Genomic DNA, 27,086 nt, shown 5'->3' on the forward strand with positions numbered 1-27,086 from the left:
AATTTTAATCTTTTTTTAAAATCTCTAACATAAAAATGCAAAGTGCCTTCAGGTACAGAGAATCAGCTAACATTTCTAGAGGGTATGAGTGGTTATAGTCATCCCAAGATGATCCTATAATAGAAAGTTGGTGGAGTCTCAGAACTTGCCCTTCCCATTGGGGCCACTGCACTGCAGAGTTTCCTCTCTCATTTCACTTAATATGCATATTTTTTACATAGCTAATCTGAAATGGAAACATTTTTATCCCTATATTCAAAACTGCTTTTGTTTTATCAGCTGACATTTTACAACTCATTAATTTATAATGTGGATTTAATGCCTTTGAATGTTCCTGGGATAAAAAATTAAAGTGACCAAGCTAGTTTGTATAAAGGCTGACTGTAGTATGTTCATAGTAGTTCTTTTATATCAGTGTTTTGTACATTCCATGGGAATATTTCAAACTGGCATGGTCCCTTCTTCTAGCATTACTTAATCTTGCATCCCCAAGTGATAAAGTTATTCCCATTTTTAAATAGTGAAATTAAGGCTCATGCATTTCAGTGACACATATCCAAATTCAGAAGAAAAAAAAAAAATCTCTGTTTGAATTTGCTTTGCTTTGTTGTATCTGTCATGAGCCCCCCCCCCCTTATTAAATGAGAACTTGAACCTTAATTGAGTCCTGTGATCTTCATCCATCCAAGTGCAGAGGAGACAAGTGAGCTGTGATAAAGAAGGGGTATCAAGGATAAATCTTCCCTGGAAAAACAAGTTGCTGGATAAAAATCCTTGAAGAAGAGCTGCAATCTGTTTTTAATAGCACAGTACCTGGAAATCAAATTTTTTGGGGGAAAGGAAGGAATAAAAAGCCAGTGTTCAGGTGAAGAGTCTTAGAACATCCCCCAACACTTACCACACATAAAGACATTCTAAGAAAGCAACTAAACCATAACCCAGTAGCTCAAATAGAAATATTCTCCAAACATCTAAGAGATTTAGGAAACCAAATGACTCAGAAAATTCCAAAGGACTTCTTTTAAAGTTTAAGCCATATTACCAGAAGAAACATTTCTAAAATGAGGTTGTATGTCTGTCTCACGTATTAGCTGAAGTATGAAGCATACGCTCTCCCATCATGGACCTCTTACTTGATACTTTTGCAAATCAATTTTTAAAAATAATTTTTTTTTTTTTGCCGCACCATGTGGCATACAGGATCTTTATTCCCTAACCAGGGATTGAACCCATGCTCCATGCATTGGGCGTGTAGAGTCTTAACCACTGGACCACCAGGGAAACCCCTGCAAATCAGTCTTAAAGTGAAGGACCAACACCGGAACTGTGACTGGCACACATTCAGATCTTCATGTTTCATTTAGAGCTACCACATAGCTTAGCTCAGACAAGACACTGGAGCCATGGTCCCATCTTTATTATTTTGACAGTATCAGTGTTTTATGCTCCGCAAACTGCAATCACACAAGCAATTTTGTAGGCTTCTTGTGGCAGCCTCACAGACAGGGAGCCCCTTATCGTTGTTTTTTCCCATTTATACCAAGTTTCCTTGGATGTTAGGCCAAGGCCACACAGCTGGTTACGTGTTGGGATTGGGACAAGAAGACAGGTCTTCAAGCTCGTAATTCTGGGAACTGCCGCTTTATTTCTATTGTTTTCAAAGTATTGTGGGAAACATGGGTGTATTGTTAGATTCTGGTAATTGATCAAATTGGTATGCTTCTATAACTCAAATTAAAGGGATCCATGAAAGTAACAATCACCAAAGCAATTTAAAATTAAGTGACAATTTTCATTTGGGGGCATAAAACCGCCCAAAGTCCCAGAGATTTCCCTTCCTTTACTCTGATTGTGTGCAGTTTAAATTTAGATTGCATTCTTCTTGGAGAGTGTGTATTATTATGTATATTTCCATGTGGCTGTAGTGTGCCTGGAACTGTGCTTTTAGCCTCCAGCTTTGCTACCAGCTGCCTGTAGGGCCTTGGATGAGTCATCTGACCTCATTGTACCTGTAAAACTTCCTTTGTCCAGGGTTGACCTCATTTGTCCTTCTAGCACCACAATTCTATAACGCTATGTCTCCAAATATTGGGTTGGCCAAAAAGTTCATTTGGATATTTCAGTAACATCTTGCCAAAAACCCAAACAAAGTATTTGGCCACCCAACAGACAGGAAGCTTCCTGAGGTAAGAATAGCCCATCCCTGTGTCCTCCGGACTCAACACTTTGCAGGTATTATATAAATATTTGATGACGGCATCGGAAGACTTATTGGCACACTTAGCTTGAGTGGAGTTATAGAAAATCATTATTGACCACCTTATTAACAATTAACTTTCTATAATCTGCATATGTAATTTTCCTTTCTGTCAATGAAATGTCTGCTTCTGGTGAAGATGAAGTATTGCCCCTTCATATCAATTCTTTGGCATGTTAATACATTAGCAACTGATATCTTATTTGTACTATAACTGACAGAATAATGTAGAGAAAGCATATAAGTATGAAAAGGGGTTAGTTAGGTAACATTGTATAGGGCATCTTCAAAACAACAGTTCTGGTATTTCAAATGTCAAGCTAATTATCAGCAATGTTTAAATGCTATGATAGGCCATTTTTGCAAATGCTGAAATTTTCCATCAGGTATGGACATTATCAAAATGTCACGTTTGCTACTATTCTGTTACATGTCACCAGAATACAAAAATCTGAAAAAAGTTGTATCAATAGACAATAAAGAGAAACCATTATTTGTTTTGCATATGATTTGTAAAATTAATTGGTCTGGTGATAAAATTTAGAGTATTGTTTACTTAGAAGGAAGAATACAGAGGATTTAATGCAATCTGGTGAGGTGAAAAGAATGCTTATTATAGATAAACTATGAAGCCTTTTAAATACAGGTTTTTAGTAATGCACATTCAGATATATCTTTCCAGGCCCATTTGCTATAAAGCAAATTTAAGTATCAGCTTTATACCCTTTGGTAACCCCATATTACACATACAGTTTTAGAGAAAATGAAACTTTAATATAATTCCACATAAAATGGGGAGCCATGCCAATAATTCATATGCACTTCATATGCAAATAGTTTTATCTTATCCATCAATTATCATGTAAACATAGTATCACATGGCAAATTTCCCTGTAATACAGTACAGTACCTGTGTATAATTATGGGTGCATTTTGCCAATGCAACTGTTACATAGAATTGTAATTAATTCCTCTGAAGATTACTAGGAGAGTTTTGGATACTGATGCAGTTTTTGGACATTTATTACTGCTCTTTAGTTGGCTTTTTGCTGTGCCTCAGAGACAGATGTAAAATTAGTGTCTATTTTGAGCCAGCAAACAGTACATCTTTCCTCTTGTTTATTGAATTGCAGAAAGGAATTCTTTGGGCTCCCACTTCTTTGTGGTTTTGAAGTAACTGTCTGTATTTCTGCCAGCCATGTAGCTCTAATACATGTATAAAATTTTGCTGAGACTTGTGCAAGGGGTGGTTTATTTGGCCTAAAGTAAGTACCAACTAGAACTTTGTTACACTATATAGGTGGCTCTGTGCTTTTGAATGTTGAATAAAAAATATGTTTCATAAGTTTAAAAATCAATACCAGACTAATATATTCTGCCCAATGACTCTCATTTGAAATCAGTATATGTTGGTTATTAAACAAAATGAAATCTCTTGTTTGCAGAGACAAAGCTACATTAAGGTCCCTTATGCCAATGGGGATGATGGTGGGCAAAAAATGAAAACTGGAAAAAATGGGAAAATGAGTTTATTTTACTTCCTAATACAAATGGAGGTAAACCCATCATGCATTGGCCATTCTGTAGTGGGAATAATTTGTGGTGAAAACGTCCCCAGTGCTTACACTTGGCAGATCCACTGACTGGACCTGAAAGAAAAATTTAAAGGAAAATCCTGGGGATTTAGAAGTGGCGGCGGGGGTGGGGGGGTGCGGCGGTGGGAGATAGGTGATGGATGAGGGGGGCAGCAGGAAAGTATCATGTCCATATTAACAGATTTAATTTTGACTGTCAGAGGGTCAGCCAGGAAGAACAGAATGAAATGATCTACCCTGAGTTCAGATACAAAAACTTTGTTATGAATTGTTTTACCTGGATTTTTTAAAAGTGGGAGTAGGATACCAACATAATGGTTCTGGGAAGCCATCCAATGAGAACGGATACCCTCGTTAACACACTCTGGAAAAGATGGCCTACTGCTTCTGTAAGTGAACTTGACAGCAGTTATTTATTTAGTTTAAAAGTATTTACTACTATTTGCGAGCGAGAACCCTAAAGGTTGTGAAGTATTGTGCCCTGTGAAGGTGATGGATGCTGTACTCCTGACCCTATATGGTGAGACATGACTTCATTGCTTGTTTAGATTGTTCTGATATTTGGGACTCCTCAAGGGCTGTTCATAAATCATTTATCTCTCTTCTTTTTTTTTTTCACAAGAAAATATTTCAATTGTATTGCTGCAGGAACACTCACGTGTCACATGGGATATTGTGGTCCATGCAGAAAAAGACCTTAAAAGGCATGGGTGTTTTTCCAGGATAAAGGCCTTTTAATGCCTGTCCAGCCTTAGATAATTTTATTCACTCCTTCTGGACCTTTCTTTATTCCTCCCGTGCCCAGAGATCAGTTTTTAGGAGGTGGGTTGAAAGCTTCCCAGGCCTCCGGAGCTTTTGTTGTAACCCCCACCACTCTCACCACCCCCCCCAACCCCCACCCGAACTCAGCGTTCAGAACATTTGTAAAGAATCTTCTGCTTGTTGCTAAGAAATGGTTAAATCTCAGTCACCAGGGGGAAAAAAAAGCACATTATTGATTGTACTAAGGTATATCTGGACCACACAGCTAGAGCAGAGATGTTAGAATATCTCTCTTTTTGTAGATCTGAGGGCATTACCCAGCCTGAACTTGCCTAAGCCCTTGTGGTCACACCTCTTGAAAAGGTTTTGTTTCCCCCGTCAATTGGTATTCAAACCAGGTCAGCAGATTCTGTTTGCCCGGCTCCGCTGCCGTTTTCATTTTAATTTGCACCTGTTGTGCAGTTGTTCCGAAGGCAAGTGCAGACCCGCGGATTATACAAAGATCATATTATGAGCAGATATGCACGGTGTAATCTTTTTGTCCCCAGCCTCACATGACAAAAAAAATCTCTCTCTTTTTGTTCCTTTTTTACTCCCTGGGAACCTGTCAAAGCAAACAGATATGACTGACTAAAATTTGTAACTAGACATGTTTCCAGAATTCTCCAAAAGCATTATGAACCTGACACACAATCCTTTTCATTTTTTTTCCTCCTTTTCTGCCACTTTTGTATAATCCGATAGCTGGCAAGAACCACTTGAGATAGCTCAGTTGATAACTTAGCGGAGGATTGCTTTATTAGGCGCAGAGAAATCAAAATGAACCTGAAAATTGTTTGCGCTTTTTTTTTTTCCATGGGCTCCTTTTTTTCCCTTTCTTTCTTTCTCTCTCCCTCTTGTTCCCATGATGTCATGGTTCTAACTTGTTTTTTTGTGTGTGTTTCTGGAGAGTTTGGGTTAACAGTTCTTGGCAATCCTGTGTGTGCGTAACGGCTGGTGTGTTTCTCTAGCTGAGCTAATGCCCCGTGTTTATTACTCTAATCTTTCTTGTCTGGTGGTAAAGTGGACAATTTATGTACTAGCATGTAGGCCGAGAGCCTGTGAGGGCTGACTAATTCAGAAACAGCCACCTTCAATTGAGTTCACAGACCTTATTTACAGGCTGTCTATTTTAAGAAAAGCTACTGAGCATTGCTGGAGCTGAGGGCTGCAAAAGCAGTCCGCCGGTTCTCGTGAGTTATTTTAACATTTGTGTTGGTCTTGCCTGTGTCACTTTGAAATCTTCTGTAATTATGGCACTATGAAGACATCTCAATAGTAGTATTAATGGCCCAGAAGATATGGCTTTTCCTCATTTTCTGCTTAAAAGATTGGGATATAAATGGCCTTAGCACATGACGGTTGATGTAGAAGCAACAGTGAACCTTTCAGATTGAACAGGTTTGTGTATGTATTCATGTATTTGAGTAAATAGATGGACATTGTGTGTGTGTGTGTGTGTGTGTGTGTGTGTGTGTCTACTGTTTCTAGGAATAAAACCACAGCTAATATAGTGAAGTCACATCATATTTATAGTATATTTTATAGTAAACACTCCATGTCACTAAACTAATAAAATTGTCAATTGCAGATCTATTTTATAAGTTTGTGTAAAGTGTCAAAAGTGCATATTGCAGTATGTCTCTGTGTATATAGGCATATTTTTGAGTACATGTGTTTCGGTGGCTTTTCAAATTTTCCCATCTTTTTAGCAAAAAATTGTTTAACATCAGAAAGAGTACCCAGCTAGAGCTGAATAAGAATTCAAATGCTAAAACACGAAAAACATTCATTTTATTTTCCTGACATGGTTGAGTAATTCAGTTCTGAAAATATTCATTATTTTCTATTTCACTAAACAATTAAGGGGCAACTGATATTTTTCAACAGAGTGTTTAGAGAGTGTGTGTTCTGTGCTTTCTCTTCAGTGGTGAACTATGACAATGTAGTGGACACGGGTTCTGAAACTGATGAAGAGGACAAGCCTCAGATCGCTGAGGAGGACGGGATTGCTAACCCTCTGGACCAGGAGAGAAGTCCAGCTAGCGTGCCCAACCATGAGTCCTCCCCACACGTGAGCCAAGCTCTGTTGCCAAGAGAGGAAGAGGAAGATGAGATAAGAGAGGGTGGAGTGGAACATACCTGGCACAACAGCGACATTCTACAAGCCTCTGTAGATGGTCCAGGTGAGTGTCTAAAAAAACTTGGCCTTTTTCTGTGCCATCTCCAATTATCCTACCTCGTGGAACATCCACACCCAAATCATTAAAATATTTCTTCCCAGAGCCCTCGCAGAAGAGAGATACCACAGCTGGTGACAGATTATGAAATGATAGTTGTGTTATCACATTACAGCACTGACATCTTAGGAAGGGATCATGTTTCCATTTGGATGCAAGTTGAATATGAACTACATTTTAAACACACAACGTGAAGGATTTGCGCCACATGTACAATGTGCCAATTTATACAACATGATCAAGATGTGCCCTCTGAAGATGGAAAATGGAAGCAAACCTAAAAACTCACAACTGACATGTATTTGAAAGTTTTGTGTAGTGATACAAACCAAACAATGTTAGTTTAATGTAGTTTCAGTGTCGGTCTGACACCTCCTATTGTAATTCAACCATCTAATCATTCCCTTTTATTAAGTGTGAATGTGATTTCACACTTCTACCTGGTCAGGTAGCTTTCTTATTATTTAACAGCTAAGTACTCGATAATGATTCTTGCTGTTTGGTGGGAATCTCTGGGGAAGTAGAAATGGTCCAAGGCCAGCTATAATAAAAATAAGGTAAATTATGTTCAAACTAAAACTTCAGATGCCACTGTGAAAATGGAAATGTCATGGTCTAAAATTCACTCAGGATGAAACATCACCAAGGTGTGAAATGATTAACAAAATAAAAGAGAATTAATCATTAATCATATCCCCCTAAACTCCTTCTGCTCATCTCTACTTGGTAAGGTGGCCTGTTAAAAAATTTTTTAATGACCCGTCTAATTCAAACCTTGGTGTCTCCTTAATCTCTCTCCCAAGACCCAATGAGAGCTATCATGATTTACCCCACTTTGTTTTTTTTTCTTATGCTATATATAACAATAGCATTTTTATAAATAGGTGAAGTGGGTGGGAAGGAAATAAGTAAGCACACAAGTCTACCTATATGCTATTGTGATGTTGCAGACTATAAAACATTGAACGTAGGCAGAGTAATTGTTTGGTATACTAGAAGGGAGATAATAAAAGCACTTCCACTACTAAAGAAAATTAAATGTGAAGAATAGGAGAAAAAAAAGACCAATGGCAGTTTGAGTGTAGTGTATTTGTTTTTCGTTTTCCTTAACATACTGTGCCAAGTTTTGTACTCTTTCTGTTTCCAATTTTGCTTTCGGTGAAGGTTTCTCGAGTATCAGCAATCCCACACATAAACATTTATCGTTCTATCCATTAAGACTTAAGGTTTTAGATTTTCAACTATGAGGGAGAACTCAGCCAAAGATGCTTGAAAGATAAATACGTTTAATTAGGGGCCGAGGATGATCATTAAAGGAAGTCTGACTGCTGCAGAAGTCATTAACAATCTTAAATGAAATTTTTATTTTTATGATAGCCATTTACATGTATAATAAGAGCCAATGATTCTTGGGAGCAGTGTGACAGAAACAGAGTGTGGCGAGAACTCATGTAAGACATACTATTTAAATGAGCTGGTGTTAGCTATTCATATTTGTTAATGAACTAGATATGCAGGGCTATAAGAATGAATGTTCTGATGCTTTAAATTTTAATATCTAGAAATCAAGGGTAAGGACCAATTACTAGAATTTCCACCCTTAAAGGAATAATTAATAACGATATAACAAATGTACAGCTCCAAACTTCTGGGAAAAAAAGTTTAATTTTAAAAAATTAAGATCAATAATTGAAAAACAGCCAAAACAGCCATGTCAAGCTGTAGTAGTCCGTGATCATGGCAGCTTTTTGTGTTGGTCATGGATCATAATTCTGAATGTTTTAATATACAATCATCCGTATGAATGCATTAGAGACTCTATTATCACCTGTAGTTAATGGTGCCTGTGATACAAATGAACAGGCTGTTCTTTGCTCTTACTTTATGGTAAATAAACTAGCATTCTGGAGTCACAATAATTAAATAAAATGTAAATCCCTAATCTCATTTGGCTATTTGGACCAAGAAAGTTACCCGGCTATTACCTGTCTGGTTCTAATGATTAGTAATGATTTATTGTTCTTTTTTTTTTTATTGTTCCAAAAGTGCTCTGATGTGGTGCCTTGATGTCTAATGAAAAGAAATTGGTCTTAAAAAGCTACTCATTGTTTATCCTGCCTCTTAGATAACACATTTTTCTTGTGATAAAATATTTTTCTTATTTATTGTTCAAAACACACAATATAGACAATAATTCTAATTCGGGTGCTGTTTTATTTAGTAGTGTTTTATCCCTGGTGCCTGCCTGTCTACCACCATACCTCAGCACATAGCTTTACTCTGAGATAAGCCCCCTCTCCTGTGCTTTCTCTCCCCTGCTTTCTGTAGTTTGTCTGCAGGATGCAGGTTTTCCACTGAAGAACGCAGTGGAGTTCTTACTGTGCCTTTCCGGTTCCAGCACAATCAAAGTTTTGTGTTTAGAATTGTCCTTGACATTCTTTCGTCCCACAATGGGGTGGACACAGTGTGCTGGAAACCATGACATCATTATCATTGACACAGACTTAAATAAATCACCTGCATCTGGCCTCTTTCTGCTTGTTCAAGGATTCTTCATCTTGTGGCAGAAAGTGCTCTTTATTTTCACAAACCTTCATCCCAAGGATGACTGGAAGATGCAAACTTTTACAAGTGCTTTAAAAACAAATATACTATGTGGTTTTAGATGCAGTATGCTGAGTAAGAGATGTCTTGGAAAATATTTAAGGTTAGGCGTGAGGCAGAAAGACAGCCACGATTGCCTTTCATTCAGAGGGGATACTTCTAACCTACATGATGATGTCCTGAATATGGATTCCTGTGTAGCTTAATTAAATAGGCATATAAATAGCATTTCAAATACATACTTGAAAGGGCTTAGTGTTTCACTTTAATAAACTGAGCTTGATGTTCAAAAAACAAAAAGCTTGATGCTCAGTATATTGAAGCAAAGTACATTCCGGGTAAAAATGACACCATCTCAGTTGCACAATCTTTGGTAAAAGAGGGTTGTAGCTAAAGTATTACTACAGAACGCAGGACACACTAAGTGCCAACTACACATGTGAATATGCAACATTTAATCATTTGGGAAGCAACCACCCCCTGTAACTTCTCTTTACTTTTTCATAAGAAAATGACAATGAGGAAGGAAGTGCAGCAGAAATCTTGAACATTACCACTATTATGCAAAAAAAAAAAATGCTGTTAACTGTTTTCCCCTCAGTGAGTTGATCTCTCAGATGGAAAACTTATGATTCTTCTGACTCTTGGCTACCAGAAATCACATGAGAGGAGTGAGGAAGAAAGACACAAAAGTTATATTTATATCTAGTACTGAACTTCTCAGAAATACCTTAATTTAATTCCTTGCAGAGACTAATAAAAATATCAGATGAGGGAGCCTTTCAACCAATCAATTATGACAATTGACAATACAATATTGCTGTATATTGAACGCCTAAATGTTTTATGCAAAATGTCCCTGTGAAAATGTTTCTTAAATAAGAAAGAAGTCCAGGGCCAAGACTGAATTTAAAATGGTCATAGAATTTAAACAAACATCATTCAAATTATCTGACCAGTATTATGCCCAGGGGCATTATATTAGCCTAATTTATATATGTGTATTTTACCTTAAGAGGCTCATGATTTTTCAATTCTGATCCCATGAACAGATATGCTGCAGGATACTACTTGTAAAACATATATTTTAATTTTGCTGTAACATTTGCTAGAATCTGTTTTTCTATCAAATAATTATGGCTAAAATGTGATAAGCAAAAATGGTCAGGATAAATTTGGTATTCACAGAGTCCTATTTATAAAGTTTTTCTTGTTTGAAACAAACTGATTATCACGGAGAGATATTTATCCTGGATCGTGTTTGATTCTCATTAGTATTGTTATTGTAAAATTACAATTTTTAAAATTCCATGTTAAATGTACTTACTTGCAGGATTTTTAACTGTTAGCTGTCCTTCTCTGCCCTCACATGTTCTTTAGTTTGGTAGGCAGAAAATTCGAGAGTTCTGCTCTGCTTTCTAGACTCTTCCCATGAAAGATATTACAATTTTAGAAAATGACCTTCTATCATTTATAGATCTTCAACTTCAGTGTTAACATATTTTCATCTTCATCAGAACTTTGAGCTGTTCTTATAGCTATATGTTTTTCCTCAAAAATGACTATGATTCCCTACTGGGGAATAAATGATAAGGAAGAAAGCTATTTATGGAGTGGTAAGGAAAGGAATAAAGAAAATATGTTTTAGAAGTTTATATAAAACAGTGAAACAGGTGTTTTCAATACTTCTGGGATGCTTTTTTATAAACTGGGCATTTCAAGCTCTGGTGTGTAGAATTAGGTTTTTTTTAAATTTTGCTTGCATAGATTAGCACCATCATAGCTACTTCAAGGAGAGGAAAAAAACATGAAAATAAAAAAAGAAATTCTGACTTGCCTCTGGCCATCCAGCATTACCAGAGCTATAACAGCCAGCGTGCCTTTTTGTCAGCACAAATACTTAGTTGCTTTTGACTCTTATTGAAAAAATAATATCTTTCCCCCTGTTTGTCACTAGAACTGCCACCAGAAGAAAAGCCCTTCGTTTGCCCCAAATAAGCACCTCTGTTTTTCACAGCTTGCAGTAATGCTTAAAGTAAATAAGTTCTTGTGCAGCTAGCACTATTGGATTCATTCAATTGCCTGAACAAAGCTATTGTTTAGAAGTTTACAACAAGCCTTTTCTCTGTTTCCTTTAAAAGAATCTTCCTTGTTCCTGTGGTTGGCATGCTTAGTATAGTAAGCTTTTCTACAATTTTCAAATGCTAAAGATAATTTTCTCCCACAGAAGAAATGAAGGAAGACTATGACACTATGGGGCCAGAAGCCACGATCCAGACCACAGTTAACAATGGTACAGGTAAGTCAGTTGACCACGCCAAGGTCATGCTTGTCCTGCATCATGTGGATTCAGTGAGTCAGGAGCAGGAGCACTGACCCATCCATTTGTATGTCCCTGACTTAACAATTAAGTCAGACTTTACAAGGCTCTTGATTGTTTCAAATCAGAATTCTCTATTTTGATATTTTATTCAGCAAATATATCTTTTATTCTTAAACCCCTAATTTGCCTGTGAAAGTTGAGAAAACTGAACTGGATTAAAAAAAAAAAACTTTGCAAAGCATTAGTTAGGCAAAATTTGGTAGTAATTTTTATTTTAAAAGACTGCTTGAATATAATTTGAAAATTTTAATATAATAGGCTCAGCAGTAAAGAATCTGCCTGTAGTGCAGGAGACATGTGTGTTCGATTCCTGGGTCAGGAAGATCCCCTGGAGGAGGAAATGGCAAACCAGCTCCAGTATTCTTGCCGGGAAAACATCCCAGTCCCTGGGGTCATAAAGGGTTGGATACGACTGAGCACTTCCAGTCACCACTAATATTAGTCATTGAGATTCAAATGATATGGTGTAGTTTAGACTATAAAATGTTTTTATAGAAAGATAAACCAAAATTCTGTGAGCATTCCTCACAAAACTTGATTGTCCGAGTTCCTTTTTATTCTTTCTCCATTTTATTTCTCAGTACCTTCTAGTTCCCCTAAATATATTTTCCTGGCAAAAGTTTTATAAAGAATTGAAAATTTGTCTTCTTTTTTATGTAGCTAAAAAATTGCAGTAGGAAGGTAGTAGGTAGTGCTTTGTTTTGTTCTGCTACTGCAATAGAACAGAATTTCAGGACAATTGTGACATTTCATGTTCTTTCCCTAAAACTGAACAGCATCTCCTCTCACACCCTCTCACGTCACTAGTGCAAATATATACTGACTCACTATGTTTATCTCTTTTTTCCTAGATAAGGCTAAGTATTTTTGGTGTTTCAAACAATCCTTCATACTATCATGGCAAATATTACCATAGTGCCCAGTATAAGGTTATCGTCTAAAACAAAAGCAAAAAAAAGAAAAAAAATCACATAGCTATTTCCACTCAACTCACCAATGGAAAAAAGTCACAGTTTTATGAAGCTTTAGAAATGTAAATAATTAAGATATTCATATCTCCCTTATGTTGAAACACATCACAATAGACGGTTCATGCTGTGCTTCTATTTAGAATGCTCTTATTAGTAACTTGCCAGGCACTAATTTGCATTCTTAGATGAAAAATAAGAGAAATAATAATAAAAAAAACTATCGTAAATTTTCCTTCATTTGAATAATGTCGATATGAGGTACAAAAATGAAACTGTACAATTTGGGATTATGGAAAAGGTACAGAATTAGGAACCTACTGTCGTAATTTCTAGCTACACCTCTGGCAATAACTAGACTGTGACCTTGGGCAGGTCAGTTACCCTTCTTGGCACTCGGTTTCCACATCTGAAAAATGAATAGGTTACATTGGTTGCTTGTTAAGAATATTTCTAGTTTTAGTATTCTGTGTTGCAATGGTACGATTACCATGTGAAATAGAAACTAGACAAAATAACTTCATATTAAAGCATAATAATAAAGAGATACCATAAATTAGATACTTTCTATAATGTCTCAACTCATGGGATCAAAAATGGCTTTATCTTCTGTTAAAGACAAATGTTAAATTTCAACCTCAAGCATAAATAAACTCTAATTTCATTAACTTTATAGATGTTTAAAGTGTCACTAAAGTAAATTTATTCCACAGAATGACAATTTACTAGCTGTTTTATTCGTTTGAAGTCTAAAGCGAGGTTAATAAAAATGCTTCCTATTCAGAAAATTTAAAAATCGATTTTAAACGTTCCTTCACCCACCCTTAAGATTTCCTATTTACTATTACTTATAGTTCATATGTATTCAATCAATAAATAAATTAATAAGTATTCATTCAGTGTCTTCTATCTATTCACTTTTGTGTGCACATATGGTGGAAGATAGGCCAGAAGTCTTAGATGTGACTATTATTTAATTTGGAAGATGAGACTAATGCACAAGAAAAAAATAATAAGTGATAAGTGAAAATATGTGACAAATATACCACAAACAGTAAGAATCATAATTATTTCAAATTACGGAAATATGAGAGATTCTATGAGGTGAATATTCAGAAAAGATTTCATGAAGAAGGTGAAATTCGAACTAAGTTCATCTTAAGTAGTCATGAAGGAGTGAGGAAGGCTTTTCTAGCAGGACAGGAGCGTGTGGGCCAGAGGAAGCAAATTGTGATATCTATTCAGAGGATAGTCAGTAAGATTTGGCTGAATCAGGGAGTTCTAGGAGGCAATTCATGGGAAATGATGCTGGACATGTAAGTTAAAAGTAAATGGAGAATGTAAAGCAACAGAGAAAAGAGTTCAGGGCATGTTAAACTACCATGATTTCTGTGAATAAAAACTAGACTTTGAGAGACCAACTGGAAATCCTTGTAGTTATTCAGGTGTGAAGCGACAAAAAGCCTGTCCTCGGGTAGTGACAGTGGTGAAATTCGTAACCTGACTTCATCACAACCAATAGATTTTCTGAGTAATGGAATCAAAATGGCTTAAAGATTACACATCTGCATGTTTAGAACATGGCAAATAAACAAGAAAGAGACCCAGTTTGGAGAAGAACTTGACCTTGTCTTTAGACAAGTATTTTCATATAAAAGATATATATATATATATATATATATATATATATATATATATTCTTTGGAAATGAGGAATTGAAACCCAGGAAGTCAGGGTGAGAAAGATTTGAGAGCCATGCAGATATATTCAGATGGTATTTAACATCATGGGCTAAAACATTTATGATTGAGAGTGTATTTATTGAAATTGGTAGAAAGCTGACACCAGGGCTTCTGGTGGGTAAGAAGAAAAATCAAATTCATTAAAAGAAAAAAGACTAAGAGAGGGAAAAATATTAAATAGCCAGATAGCAAAGAAAGAAAGTTTGGAACATATACAATGGTCAGCTGAATCAAAAAATTCAAAAAACTACAACTGAAAGAATCCTGAGCAAATAATTGGAGTTGGTAATTCGGAATTTACTGGTGATCCTCAGTTTAGAACTCTGGCCTTTTAGAGAATAAACATGTATCTCTTCCCAACCATAAGTTTACTGCTGCTTATCCTTAGCAGCGTTTTGGTTGCTAAAACACGTAGAATTGAAATAAGACATCTTTAATGGTTGAAGTTGCCTATCCATGGAGCATCTCTTTCTCCCCACCTAAGTCCTGCTGATTAAGCTGTTGGCAGACCTTCCTCTTTAGCCATCCAACCTGTAGTGATATCTTCCTCCAGTGAACTCTTATAGAACAAATCAGTTAAAGTTGCTGTAGATGCTATAGAGTGTCATTACTTAATGTGTTGTTTTTCCCAAATTAAATTGCAAACTCTGAAAACACGGATTGGTTTTAGACTACCACATTGTCTATGAGAGTGCCTTAAAATTAGTAGTCTCAACAAATAGGTTTTTATTAAGAATGAATATGAAATTCTTTTATATCAGGTACCATTTTTTCTTTTTTAATTAAAGCAGAACAAACAGACATTGGCATAGATAAATTTTAAACAGGTTAAGCATATTTTCTGATAAAAAGTGTTGTTATTAACTGGAGTAAGTTGTCAAGAGAAGACAAATATTATTTCTGAATATTCAACACACAAATTTCATTCCTAACTGAAAGTAAGGAAAAGACCTCTGAATTTCCTACTCAAGTCTACAAATCTATTAAATAGTAGAATTTAACCAAGTTCATATCAGTGGATAGAGTAGTCTTTTAGAATTTAAAAGTAGCTCCTTCCTAGTATAGTCTGCTGAGTTTAAAGCTGTAAGAAGTAGTGGGAAGGACTTAGTTGAATTGAATCACAGAATTTGAAAATTGAAAGTTATACCATGGAACAATTCCTTAACTGTAATTTGATAGTTGAGGAAACTGTAGTAAAAAATGCCACATAGCTAACTAATACAGATTTGGGAGTAAGATCTAAATCACCTAACATATCCTTTACCCTCAGAAGGTTTTTCCCCACTCTGAAGAACTGATCAGGCTAGAAATTATGGATCATCTTTGACTCCTACACACTTTACCTAATTAAAGAATTTGTCAATTCCACTATCACAAATACTAAATGCCACTTTTATTAATCTGCTCATCTTTTCACTCTTCTAACTTAAATTTTCATCTTTCATTTGAGCCATTACAATACCTATTTCACTAGGCTCCCTGTTTTCAATACCCAATTTCTTTAATCCATTCTTCAAATAAAGTTTGTTTGAAGTTGTTTTCCAAACACAGGGCAAATGGATAACTTCCTTCCCTTCTTCAGTTCATATTCAACCTTGTATCTCTCTTTGTTGCTTTCAGAATGAGTCAGCATTTCAATTGATTTGGCACCTTCCATGATCTAACCCCATCTTGCCTTCAATACTACTTCCCAGAATATGCCCCAGCCCTGAAAGATTGTTGACCCTTTATCCTCCTTTGCCTTTGTTCATTGTTTCCTTTCTACCTAGAAAGCCACTCATTCTTTCTTAGCCTGACATCATACACATTCTTAAAGGCCATCTCCACCAGGAAGCCATCTAACCTTCTCTTTTCCAGAATTTACCACTCATCCTTTTGAGGGTCATTCTCTCTCATATTATACTTAGTCACCTGCGGGTGTGTTTCTCCCCATTATATTGTAAGCTGCTTGAAAGCAGTAATGATATGGAATTTTGGTCACTTTCTCACCACAGATCCTAGAATGGTCCTGAGTCAGAAAGAGTATTTGAAGAAATGAGAGCGTGAATGAGAGAAAAACAACACTTGGGCTTCTCTTTTATATTTACAGGTTGGCATACTTTTGACACCTGATCTGAAATAGACATTTTCATCTTCCTTTATTCCAATCCCTCAGATAAGGAAGACTCAGTTACATTTGGCTGGTCTTTAGCCCTCATGTGCTCCTCTAATTGGTCCATCCACATTCTTCCTATAATCCATTTCTCATGGTCCAAATTCCCTTCTTAGATCTTTAATAGTCCCCCAGTACCTAAAAGACAAAATCTTCATTTCTTAAGATAGACAATGAGTGCCATCACATCTCACCAGTGTTACACTCTTGTCAGACCAAATCCCTTAGTAATATCAAATAAAAATCACATTTATACTACATCTGAATCTCTCCCCATGCTATCTCTTGAGACCTTAATCTCTAACTCTCTTTCCTCCAGTTATCCGAATTCTACCAACTCTTCTGTTCTTCACAGCCATCTCACCTCCCATTTCCTGAATGCGGTCATCCTTGAACACCCCAAACCACATCAATCTCTTCCTTCTCTGAAATCCCACAGCCCTCAGGTGCACACCACTAATTTTAGCATGTTGAGTTGTTCCTCTTTATGTTGTTTGCACACATTTCACCTAGTTAATTTCATGGAGAGAAGCAATTCCTTAAGCTATAAAATAGGTATATATTAACATGGTATGTACCTCATAGGATTGTTAAGGCAATTAAATAAACAATGTATGTATTGGCCTTAGTGTGTGCCCCCCAAATATTTGCTTTAATAAAAGAATTATTCCTTGTTTGTCCCAAAGTATAGCAGTGACACATGGTACCCATCATAAACTGGTAAAATGAATGAATGAATGAACAAATGTTAGGGGGAGAAGAAATTGACTCTGAAAAGGGAAGTCAAAATAGGCAAAAACACTCACTGTGATGTGGATTAAGTACAGTATTTTCAGAAAGTAAAACCAAGATTTAAGTACCTGAAGTAAGAGTAGTATGTCACTACTTTTTTACAACAAAGTTAGATTAGCAGCACAACAAAATCGATGTATTGCAAGTAGAGCATTGCAAACCCTGATTTATAGTAATAACTTTATATGTTGCATTTAATGTTCTTACACTGGTTCTAATGTTTTAGAAAATGAAAAATGTATGCTTTAACACATGAAGAAAACATTTTCACAACAAACCTTACATCTTTCAGATACTAATCAAATTCAAATTCAGAATGAAATTACTATGTAGAATTCTTGAGTGTATTTTTTAAAGCTATTTTCTAAGATTAGAGAAATGGGAAAACTTGGGAGCATTATAAACATGAGTTTGCCTACATGTTAGTAGTAACAAGGATCTATCTTATGTTCATGGTGATCATTAGCATTAATGCGTTTCCACGTGCATATCAAGACCTAAATAGGTCCCTGATGTTTTCCTCTTTGAATGTGTGAAAGTTATATTTACTCAGACAATCTAGCACTCTAGTTATAAAGAGCTATTAATAACCACCTGCATCTTTGCTTCCTTTGCTGGGAAAAGGAAAACACCATATATCTAGGAACTGGGTAAGGCCAATTTAGGTCTCAGTTCTTAATTTTATATAACACAAGAAAACTGTTGCCCAAGAACTAACTGTATTGACTGTAGCTAATAGTTGTTAAACATACTTTCAATATTTTAGGAATAATATATAAATGCTTTCACATATAAAAAAACCAAAAGTTATTTTCAGATACTCTAGATTCTAGAGTCAAATAAACTACATTTGAATTTTGTCTCTACCAGTTGCTAGTTTCATGAACTTGAGTATAAAAAGCCTTCATTTCTACAATCATGCATCAGTAAAGTGGAACTAATGATTCCCTGTGTACAGAATCTGATTGTAGTGATTAAGTGGTTATCATTTTTAACCAAATAAAATGGTGTATCATTTTTAAAGTACCAAGTATAATGCATAATATGTATTTAGGTATTCACCCTCTTTTGGTTGTTTTTCTGATTTGTTTGCATCTATAAGTAAGCTTACCAATTTTTTTTTTTTAAGTATTTTTTATTTCTTTGGTTGTACTGGGTCTTAGTTGTGGCATGTGGGATCTAGTTCCCTGACCTGGGATTGAACCCTGGCCTCCTGCACTGGGAGCTAGGACTCGTAGCCACTGAACCACCAGGGAGGTCCCACACGTACCCACTTCCATGCACTGAGAGATAAATGTACTCTGAACTATTTTCTCCCTTCACACTGACTCCTCATTAACTTCTCTAGAATCCAAAAATACAATATTTAACAAATTTGTAATGGGAGGACTAACCAGTTGATTTTGAGAGACTTAGCCAATTAAATTCCTTTGACATCTTGGAAAACTACCCAGACAAGTTGTAGGACAAATTACTTTTCACTGCACTAAAGCTGCATTTGAAGTTAAAATAGGAAGATTAAGAAGGACTAGCTTAGCTTTTTATCTCATTCATCTTTATCTAGCATCGTTTATCTGAATGTAGAAGAGGATTTAGTAGTATTTATTATATTTGTGTATAAGGATGTTGAAAGCTGTCAAAGATTTTTCCTTCACTTGATCAGTGACTGGTATCAGAGATCGTATAAAAAATATTGGCACTGATTAATAATGAGTTCATTTTTAATTCAGAATTAAACATAACTATTTTTAAAAAGAAATCATATCTTTTTTCCTATCTGTCCTAGATAACAATTAAATAATATTTGTCAGTTGTTAACAACCATGAAAATACTTCACATCATTCTTTTTATAGTATTTGTTGTGTGCAGAATTTGAACTGAGGTTCAAGAAAGAAACAAAAGAAATAGAAGGTATAATCCTATCCTTAAGAAATGCAAAATCTTATGATGCCATTAGAAAAGACAAAAATCACAATGACGTGAAGGTAAAATTTACAAATGAATAATTATGGCCTCATCAGCTGTTAGATCAGTAATCAATTTGGGAGACCCTACAAAGTACAAAGCATTTTATTAGGTGTCATGAAACATACAGTGAATAGTCACTGTCATTAATGACATATTCAGTTGAGTAAATAAAACAACGGTAGCTAAATAAGAAATATGTGTATATGTACTAAAGACATGAAGATAGGGAGGTGACTTAAGAGATTGCAAATTTTAGGGAAGTTTTTTTCCAGGACAAAGGCTTGCTGAACATGCCTCTGTACAAAAGAGAGACAGAGGAAAAAGCTGAAAATGTAAAAGGAGATGAGGTGAAAAACGGAGTAGGTTATCAGAAGAGTTGTGAGGGAATAGAATAGCTTTAGATGGTAGCCTTGGCTGTGGGCAGAGACACATCTTTTCTAGCAATAAAATCAAAAGAAGAATGATGGTAGAGAGACTTTGGTTGAATTTTAGGTAGTTGATGGAATTCACATCATAGAAGTTGCACTCTTGGAAGTAGGGAGAAAAAGAGATCATCAATTGACAGTTTGGGAATGGACATAGGATTTTAGTTTGGCAAGGCAAGAATGATACAAGAACAAGGGGTAGGAATGGAACTGACTTCCAAATTCAAGGTGAACCGAGGCAGACAAAATCAGAATGGGTGAAATGGCCTGAGGGCCTTGTCAGGGTCTGATTATCACAATGAAGTACCTGTTTGAGGAATTGAATGATGGGATGGAGCAGCAGGCTGAAATCAGAGAGTAAAGTTCCAAGTTTTGCTCAAAAAGATGGCATTGTCCCAGGGTTGGTCATACCCAGGAGTGGCGGGCCATCCCTGTGCTTGGACTAGAGAAAGTCAGAGCACCAAGCAGCCGGGATTCTGCACAGACTATCTTTTCAGTAATGAAATTCCCCAGAATGAGAGTAATGAATGAGAGTAATGACAGCATGGGATAAACATTTTCATGGGATAAGTATCATTTTACTTGAACTGTATAGGTTGTGTACTAAGACATGATAGTGAAAATGGATGACTTAAGACTTCAAAAAATTACAGTTACAGACTGAAGGCTTTTTGAGGGTCAAGGTTAAGTTTGCTCTTCTCCATATTTCCTCTCAGTAGGTGCAGTGTTTATACAGCCTCGATGGTTTATAAACAGGTTGCTTTTCACATTAAAGCATAAATGAATAAACAAAGAAGTGATGAACAAATTAATAAAACAGGCACTCTGATTTGAAATGGTGGTATGAATGAAGGAGTATTTTGACCCTCTTGTATATTGCTCTGAGCTTTAAGACAAATTAAAGCAAGAATGGCTCCGCTGGAAAGGTTTGTGAGGGATGGAATATTATCAAGAGATGACACAGTTTCATTTAATCTGAAGGAGCAGAACTCATGTAGGAGGACATCATTAAGCATGTGGGGGGGATAAACAAGTAATATGTGAAATGGGAAAGCAAAATGAACCGTGAATAAAGTGATTCTTGGTCTCTAGTCCTAAATTAAGCCTTAAGACATTTTTTTTTATTTACTAAAACCATAATAGTTAATAAAAATTCTCCTTTGCAAGATGTTTCATAAAGTTATTTTTGAATTGAGTGCCTTTTGTAACATGATTCAAATTAGGAAATATAGAAAGGAGAAAAATACAATCCCTAAATATTAAATAGAAATTTTAAATAAGTCTCTTAAGTGGAGCATTTGAAGAAATTTCATGATGTTTTTTCCATTTTACCCCGGTAGATTTAGATGCAGTCACTCAGTCAAAAAATAAAACAAGGGAGAGGGTTCAAGAGGGAGGGGACATATATATCCCTATGGCTGATTCATGTTGATGTATGGCAAAAACCATCACAATATTGTAAAGTAATTATCCTCTAATAAAACTTTTTAGAAAGTGCATAGGATTCAGAAGAGAGAGGACATGAAAAGACAAATTGAGAAAAAAAAAGTTTAAAATGTCATATTTTATTTATATTGAAGTTGGCATTTATATTGCCTTTCCCCTATTAATTTTATGGTGTCATAATGTTTTGTTTAGAGCTACTTATAATGTCAGATCAATCTTTTCAGCATCTAAGACCTATTCAAATTATATCCAATCAGGCATGAATAAAAACTAAAAAGGTGGGGTTGTCTCTCTTTCTCTCTCTCTCATATTAACTCATTATGATATAGTCCAAAGAGTAATGGGTTGAGTTAGGACACATGAATTCTCTAGCCAGCTCTTCTAGAAATTATTTGTGTAACTTTCTACAAATCATTAGCTTCACTGTACCTCCGTTTTATCTGTTAAGTGAGAACATTAGACACAAATTTTGGACTCCACCCACCCTATCATTTCTTCTAATGAGATTTTACTGGGAAGAATGAATAAAAAAAAGGAAAATCATGGGCTGTGCAAGTTGCCACTGGATGGGGAGGTTCTCAGTGCTTCTGCCTCATGATTCTAGATCTGAGTCTGGGGTCCTGGATGTGGTACCTGCAGGCACACAGGGGCCTGTGCTTGGAAAGGCCTACCCTTGGTTTGATGCTGTACTGCTACCATCTGGGGCTTCCCAGGTGACTCAGTGGTAAAGAATCTAGCTGCCATTTTGCACCAAGCCCCCACATTATATAACCAGTCCTGCTTATACCTCACAAAATATGTTAAGATAATCTGTGAATATGAGCAGGATGGGAAGGGGTGGGATCAGGGATTCTCTGCCTGAAGTACCACATAGAAACACAAATTCTGTTCAGGTGTACAAGATCTTTTACTGGGATCTCAGGAGCAATTGAATCTCAGGTAAAGAGCTAGACCTAGATTTAAACTCTTGTTTGAGCAAGATAGAAAGTGAAAGTGAAAGTCGCTCAGTCATGTCCTCCTCTTTGCTGTCTCATGGACTATACAGTCCATGGAATTCTCCAAGCCAGAATACTGGAGTGGGTAGCCATTCCCTTCTTCAGGGGATCTTCCCAACCCAGGGAGTCTCCCATATTGCAGGCGGATTCTTTACTGTCTGAGTCACCAGGGAAGCCCAGTGCCCCCAAAATGGTAATCAGAGTGATAAGGTTAGCAGGCTAGCAATGGGTTAGGTTTCTTGCAGCATAAATTCTGTGTGTCATATCATTAGCATAGAAGACAGTGGAGAAAAGAGAATGTTTTTGTACCTTTATTATCTCCTTGCTTCATAACTTTCCATTCCTCTTGTGTCTCTTAATTGTAGTTCAGTTAAAAACCTTTAAATTACCTAGGTTTATTCTGGGGGCTTCCCTCATAGCTCAGTTGGTAAAAAAATCTGCCTGCAATGCAGGAGACTTCAGTTCCATTCTTGGGTTGGAAAGATCCCCTGGAGAAGGGATAGGCTACCCACTCCAGTATTCTTGGGCTTCCCTTGTGGCTCAGCTGGTAAAGAATCTGCCCGCAATGCGGAAGACCTGGGTTTGATCCCTGGGTTGGGAAGATCCCCTGGAGAAGGGAAAGGCTACCCACTCCAGTATTCTTGCCTGGAGTGTCCCTTTATGGGACGCCTGGAGAAGGGAAAGGCTATCCACTCCAGTATTCTGGCCTGGAGAATTCCATGGACTGTATAGTCCATGGGCTCGCAAAGAGTGGGACACGACTGAGTGGCTTTCACTTTCACTTAGGGGTTACGGAAGTCACACAAGTTTTACTATAAAATAGTTCTCGGCCGAGTTGAGTAGAATGTATAGTGCTAACGAGTTGTGTAACAGTGAATTTATCAGTTTTTCAGACAATTCATTTAGTACCTAAATACTTAACAAGGAGAGAGTCCTGCTGTTCTAAAGCATGTCATTTTCTTCTTGTGTATAATATTGGTCACATTTTTATAGGTTGGGAGAATTTCATCCTCTAGTCACATCTGTCATGCAAATTATCATTAAAAATTTTTTTTCTAGTTAATTTCATACAATGAGTTTTTTAAAAGAAAGCTGAGGAAGACATAGGTTCTGAGGCAAGAAAAACAGAAATAGCACTTGGCAGGTTAGACAGGAAGGTCATTTTCAGACTATAACCTGTGTACATCAGGAAGAACCTGTCACTTCCTGGTGAATGAATGCTGCAGTTTTATGAGCTTTGTTTGCTATTAAGAGCAGCTATCTCCACTTCACAGCAAGAGTTCCCACAAGAAAGAACAGATATCTCAAGCTTCTTGAGTGTCTCCTTCATTCATTCAGCAAATATTTAATAAGCACTGTTTCCCTTGTGATGTTGTCTGTGGTTTCCAGGCACCTCCAAAATATGTTTCCTTAATCTGTGTATGTGGGTCCTCCATCAGAAAACTGCGTTCCTTTGAGTTTGTAATTGAAAGCAATACAGATAAAACTCTCTAGGCCTAGGCAGTGAATAAAAAGCAAATTGATTAGGGCAAAGAATTAATTGAAATGATGCAATTCTGAAACTTTGAGGATTCCCTAGAAAGCTCATTTTATAGGCTCATTTTATAGATGAAGATATTGAGATTAAAAAACATAAGTAGCTAAGTCAAAATGAGTAAGTCTAATTATTTTAAAGAGGGTCTAATCTTTCAATTATTGAGTATTAGCTATGTGCCTGGCACTGTCCTAGGCACTGGAATGCATGCATGTGTGCTCAGTTGTGTCTGACTCTGCGACCCCACCAAGCTCCTCTGTCCATGAAATCTTCCAAGCAAGAATACTGGAGCAGGTTGCCATTGCCTACTCCAGGGAATCTTCCTGACCCGACAATCTCTTGCACCTCCTGCATTGGCAGGCAGATTCTTTACCACTGCACCACCTGGGAAGCCCAGGCACTGGGATACAAAGGTGAATAAGACCCTCTGTGCCTCTATTAGCTCGTGGGCATGTAAAGGGAAGATTATCATGTATGGGATAAATTCAACAATTGAGACATGCAGATGATATTCTGTAGAAGGTGGGTATGAGCTCAGATGGAGATTGGCAGAAAGGCTCCTTGACATAGAAGTAATTCTGTGTTGTTTCCCAAACCACGTTACTGAATGCCTTACTTAGCCAGGGGAGGCAGAGAACTGAATTCCTAGAGTAGCAATTCTTAAACTAGGCGTGTATCAGAATCCCCAGAAGGGCTTATTAAAACACAGATGGCTGTTTCCCGTCTGGGGATGGACCCCAAGAATTTACATTTTGAACAAGTTCCCAAGTGATACTGATGCTGCTGACCTGGGGACCACATTTTGAAACCACTGTCCTAGAACATCCTCAAGTGTCATGTGTCTCTACTGAAAGCATATGGAGGAGCACTGACTTACTGGGCAAAAATACCATCCTTCATAAACCTGTCTAAAATGTAATAAAATTTGAGTTTGAGTCTTTTAGGTAGTAAACCAATTCCAAAATTTTAGATTTCACAAGTATATGAAAGGTAAACACATATTATCTAGCTTGGGGATTTTTGTTTTAAAGGAGTGGTCTTCATACGAATACATAGCCACCAAAACTATCGAAAGGTTTGTAGTCTCTAAATCTGGATATTCATGATCCCCTAATTAAAAAAAAAAAACACAACCTCACTTTAAAATTAGACTCTGTCCCCAGTTGGGCTGCTTCCTGCTGTTGGGGGAGGTATTTGATTCTGTAGAATACTACAGAGTCCCATCCCCTTGGAACTTTCTCTCCTGAAGCTCTTATACATGGAGAACACTCATTGGCATATGAACATGTGTTCTCAGGAGAAAGCCACGTCAGAGCAGGCATGGAGAGACCGGTCCAGACACTGTACTAATTCGCAAGAAGAGAAGAAGGCTTTGTCACTTTTGACAAGACTTTTTTGGCTTTACACACAACTCTGTAGCAGCTGAAGGCTCTGCTGGGCAGCCTGTGTGGCTATATAATGAGAAAAACATCATCTTCCTCAAGGTTGCTTTTAGATATTTGGTGCCATTGTGCATTCTGGAAGCCTTCTGCAGAAAGTCATGCATCCATTTTTAATGATAAAATACGTATCCTACATTAATGAGTCAACTTTAAACAAAGTAGCCATGAGAATTTGTATTCAACAAATGTGAATATGGGCTTTCTTTAAACTAAAAAATTCAATACAAATGACTAAATTAAAAATAATTTTCTGTGTTTTCCTACCATTTAAAATGTTGTTTAAAGAGAGCTTATTTTTCAAAAAGATGATGGATATAGTTATCTAGATCCAGGTCCCTTTGCCTTGACATTTGAAGTGAGTAAAAGCAGATATTATAAATATTTAATGTCTACTTTATACTAAGGAAGTGTGTATGAGTGTATTTGTTTTCCTCTGATACACATTTGTGTATTTATGTCTGTGTATTGCAGAATCACACTCACTTTATGTACTTGTCTCTAAATATGAGAATCACAGAGTAGAAAAGCAGTTCTCAGTCACCATTACTGTGTTCTATCCCTATACACACGCTCTGGTACTAGTAGGCACTCAATAAACAGTTACTAAACAAAGGGATGGATGAATGATTCTACTCAGTTTATTATAGGTACTTGCTTCAGCTCTTCTTGACCCTCCAAAGTATTTTCTTTTCCAAAAGAATTATTGATTCATTTTGATATTTATTAAAATGGCTTAGAATAATAGTCAAATATATTTATTCAATTACTTAATGAATGTTAAAATCATGCTGGTTATAGACCAGTGTGAATAGAGCAGCTGTCTTCCTACATGAACACAAGCCTGTAACAAAGAAAGAAAATACATAGTGAGAGAATCAAAGTAAACAGAAGGAAACAGAAAAGGGAGATGGAAAAAGTATCAAGGTCTCATTATAAGTTAACTACTTGTAAGCATATTAAGAATCTTAGGAGTTCTCTAGTGCTCCAGTGGTTAAGACTGTGCTTCAAATGCAGGGGGCACAGGTTCAATCCCTGGTCAGGGAACTAAGATTCCGCATGCCGTGGGGTATGGCTATAAAAAATAAAATAAGAGTAATAAAAATAATTTTAGGAAAAGAAATACTTAAAAAAAGTATTAAGAATCTTTAAGAAATATTTATGAGGGGAACAGGAGTTGAATGATTTATTAAAGAGACCAATAAATATCTTTTATTTAGAGATTTAATTTCAAGAGGTTAACACTGCTTGTTTTTAGGCAGTAATTTGAAAAGTCAGTCTATGTTGGTATTTATCATTATCTATCAAAAATGTTAATATCTAAGATAGACATAGGGTTTTATGAAAGTATTATTAATTAACAACATTAGTAAGAGTGACCAACATATTTACAAGAAATTTGAGCTTTTCTGACTTAAAGGGACTTAGAAAGTTACCCTAATAATATTAAAACACATTTGGCTATGAGGAAACATTTTTAATTAATGAAGTTCTTTTTATGGACAGAGGAAAGTTTACCAGACCTTAGGGAAAGCTGAGATATTTGCAATACATCAGGGTAAATTTTAGGACTAAATGCAAAATCTCTGGAGAAGGTATGGAAAGAAATTACTTGAGGTTTCTTGTGAATTTCTGCTATGGCTTGATCATAAATACCATGCAAATATTCTTTGTCAGTATGTTTTGGCAGTTCTTCCAAGGAGATCGAGGAGTGAAGAGGATTATAGAAAAACAGAAAAGAAAA

The 27,086-nt window shown here is 36.4% G+C and overlaps 1 protein-coding gene across 6 annotated transcripts in view; it reads left to right on the forward strand.

The window, feature by feature from the left end:
- The window catches only part of ZEB2 (zinc finger E-box binding homeobox 2), a 130,801-nt gene that overhangs the window by 82,631 nt on the left and 21,084 nt on the right, over positions 1-27,086 (forward strand). For 3 of the 6 annotated variants that reach the window (XM_081581716.1, XM_081581719.1, XM_081581720.1), the window contains 2 exons: positions 6,582-6,839; positions 11,725-11,796. In XM_081581716.1, the coding sequence (XP_081437842.1) occupies positions 6,582-6,839; positions 11,725-11,796 (330 nt within the window). Of the gene's footprint in view, positions 1-5,718; positions 6,055-6,581; positions 6,840-11,724; positions 11,797-27,086 lie in introns of those variants that run through there. The other 3 variants (XM_081581721.1, XM_081581717.1, XM_081581718.1) reach the window with 3 other exon arrangements.

Source organism: Giraffa tippelskirchi, chromosome 3, assembly GCF_054371585.1.
Source record: "Giraffa tippelskirchi isolate mGirTip1 chromosome 3, T2T-mGirTip1v1.2.pri, whole genome shotgun sequence".
NCBI lineage: Eukaryota > Metazoa > Chordata > Mammalia > Artiodactyla > Giraffidae > Giraffa > Giraffa tippelskirchi.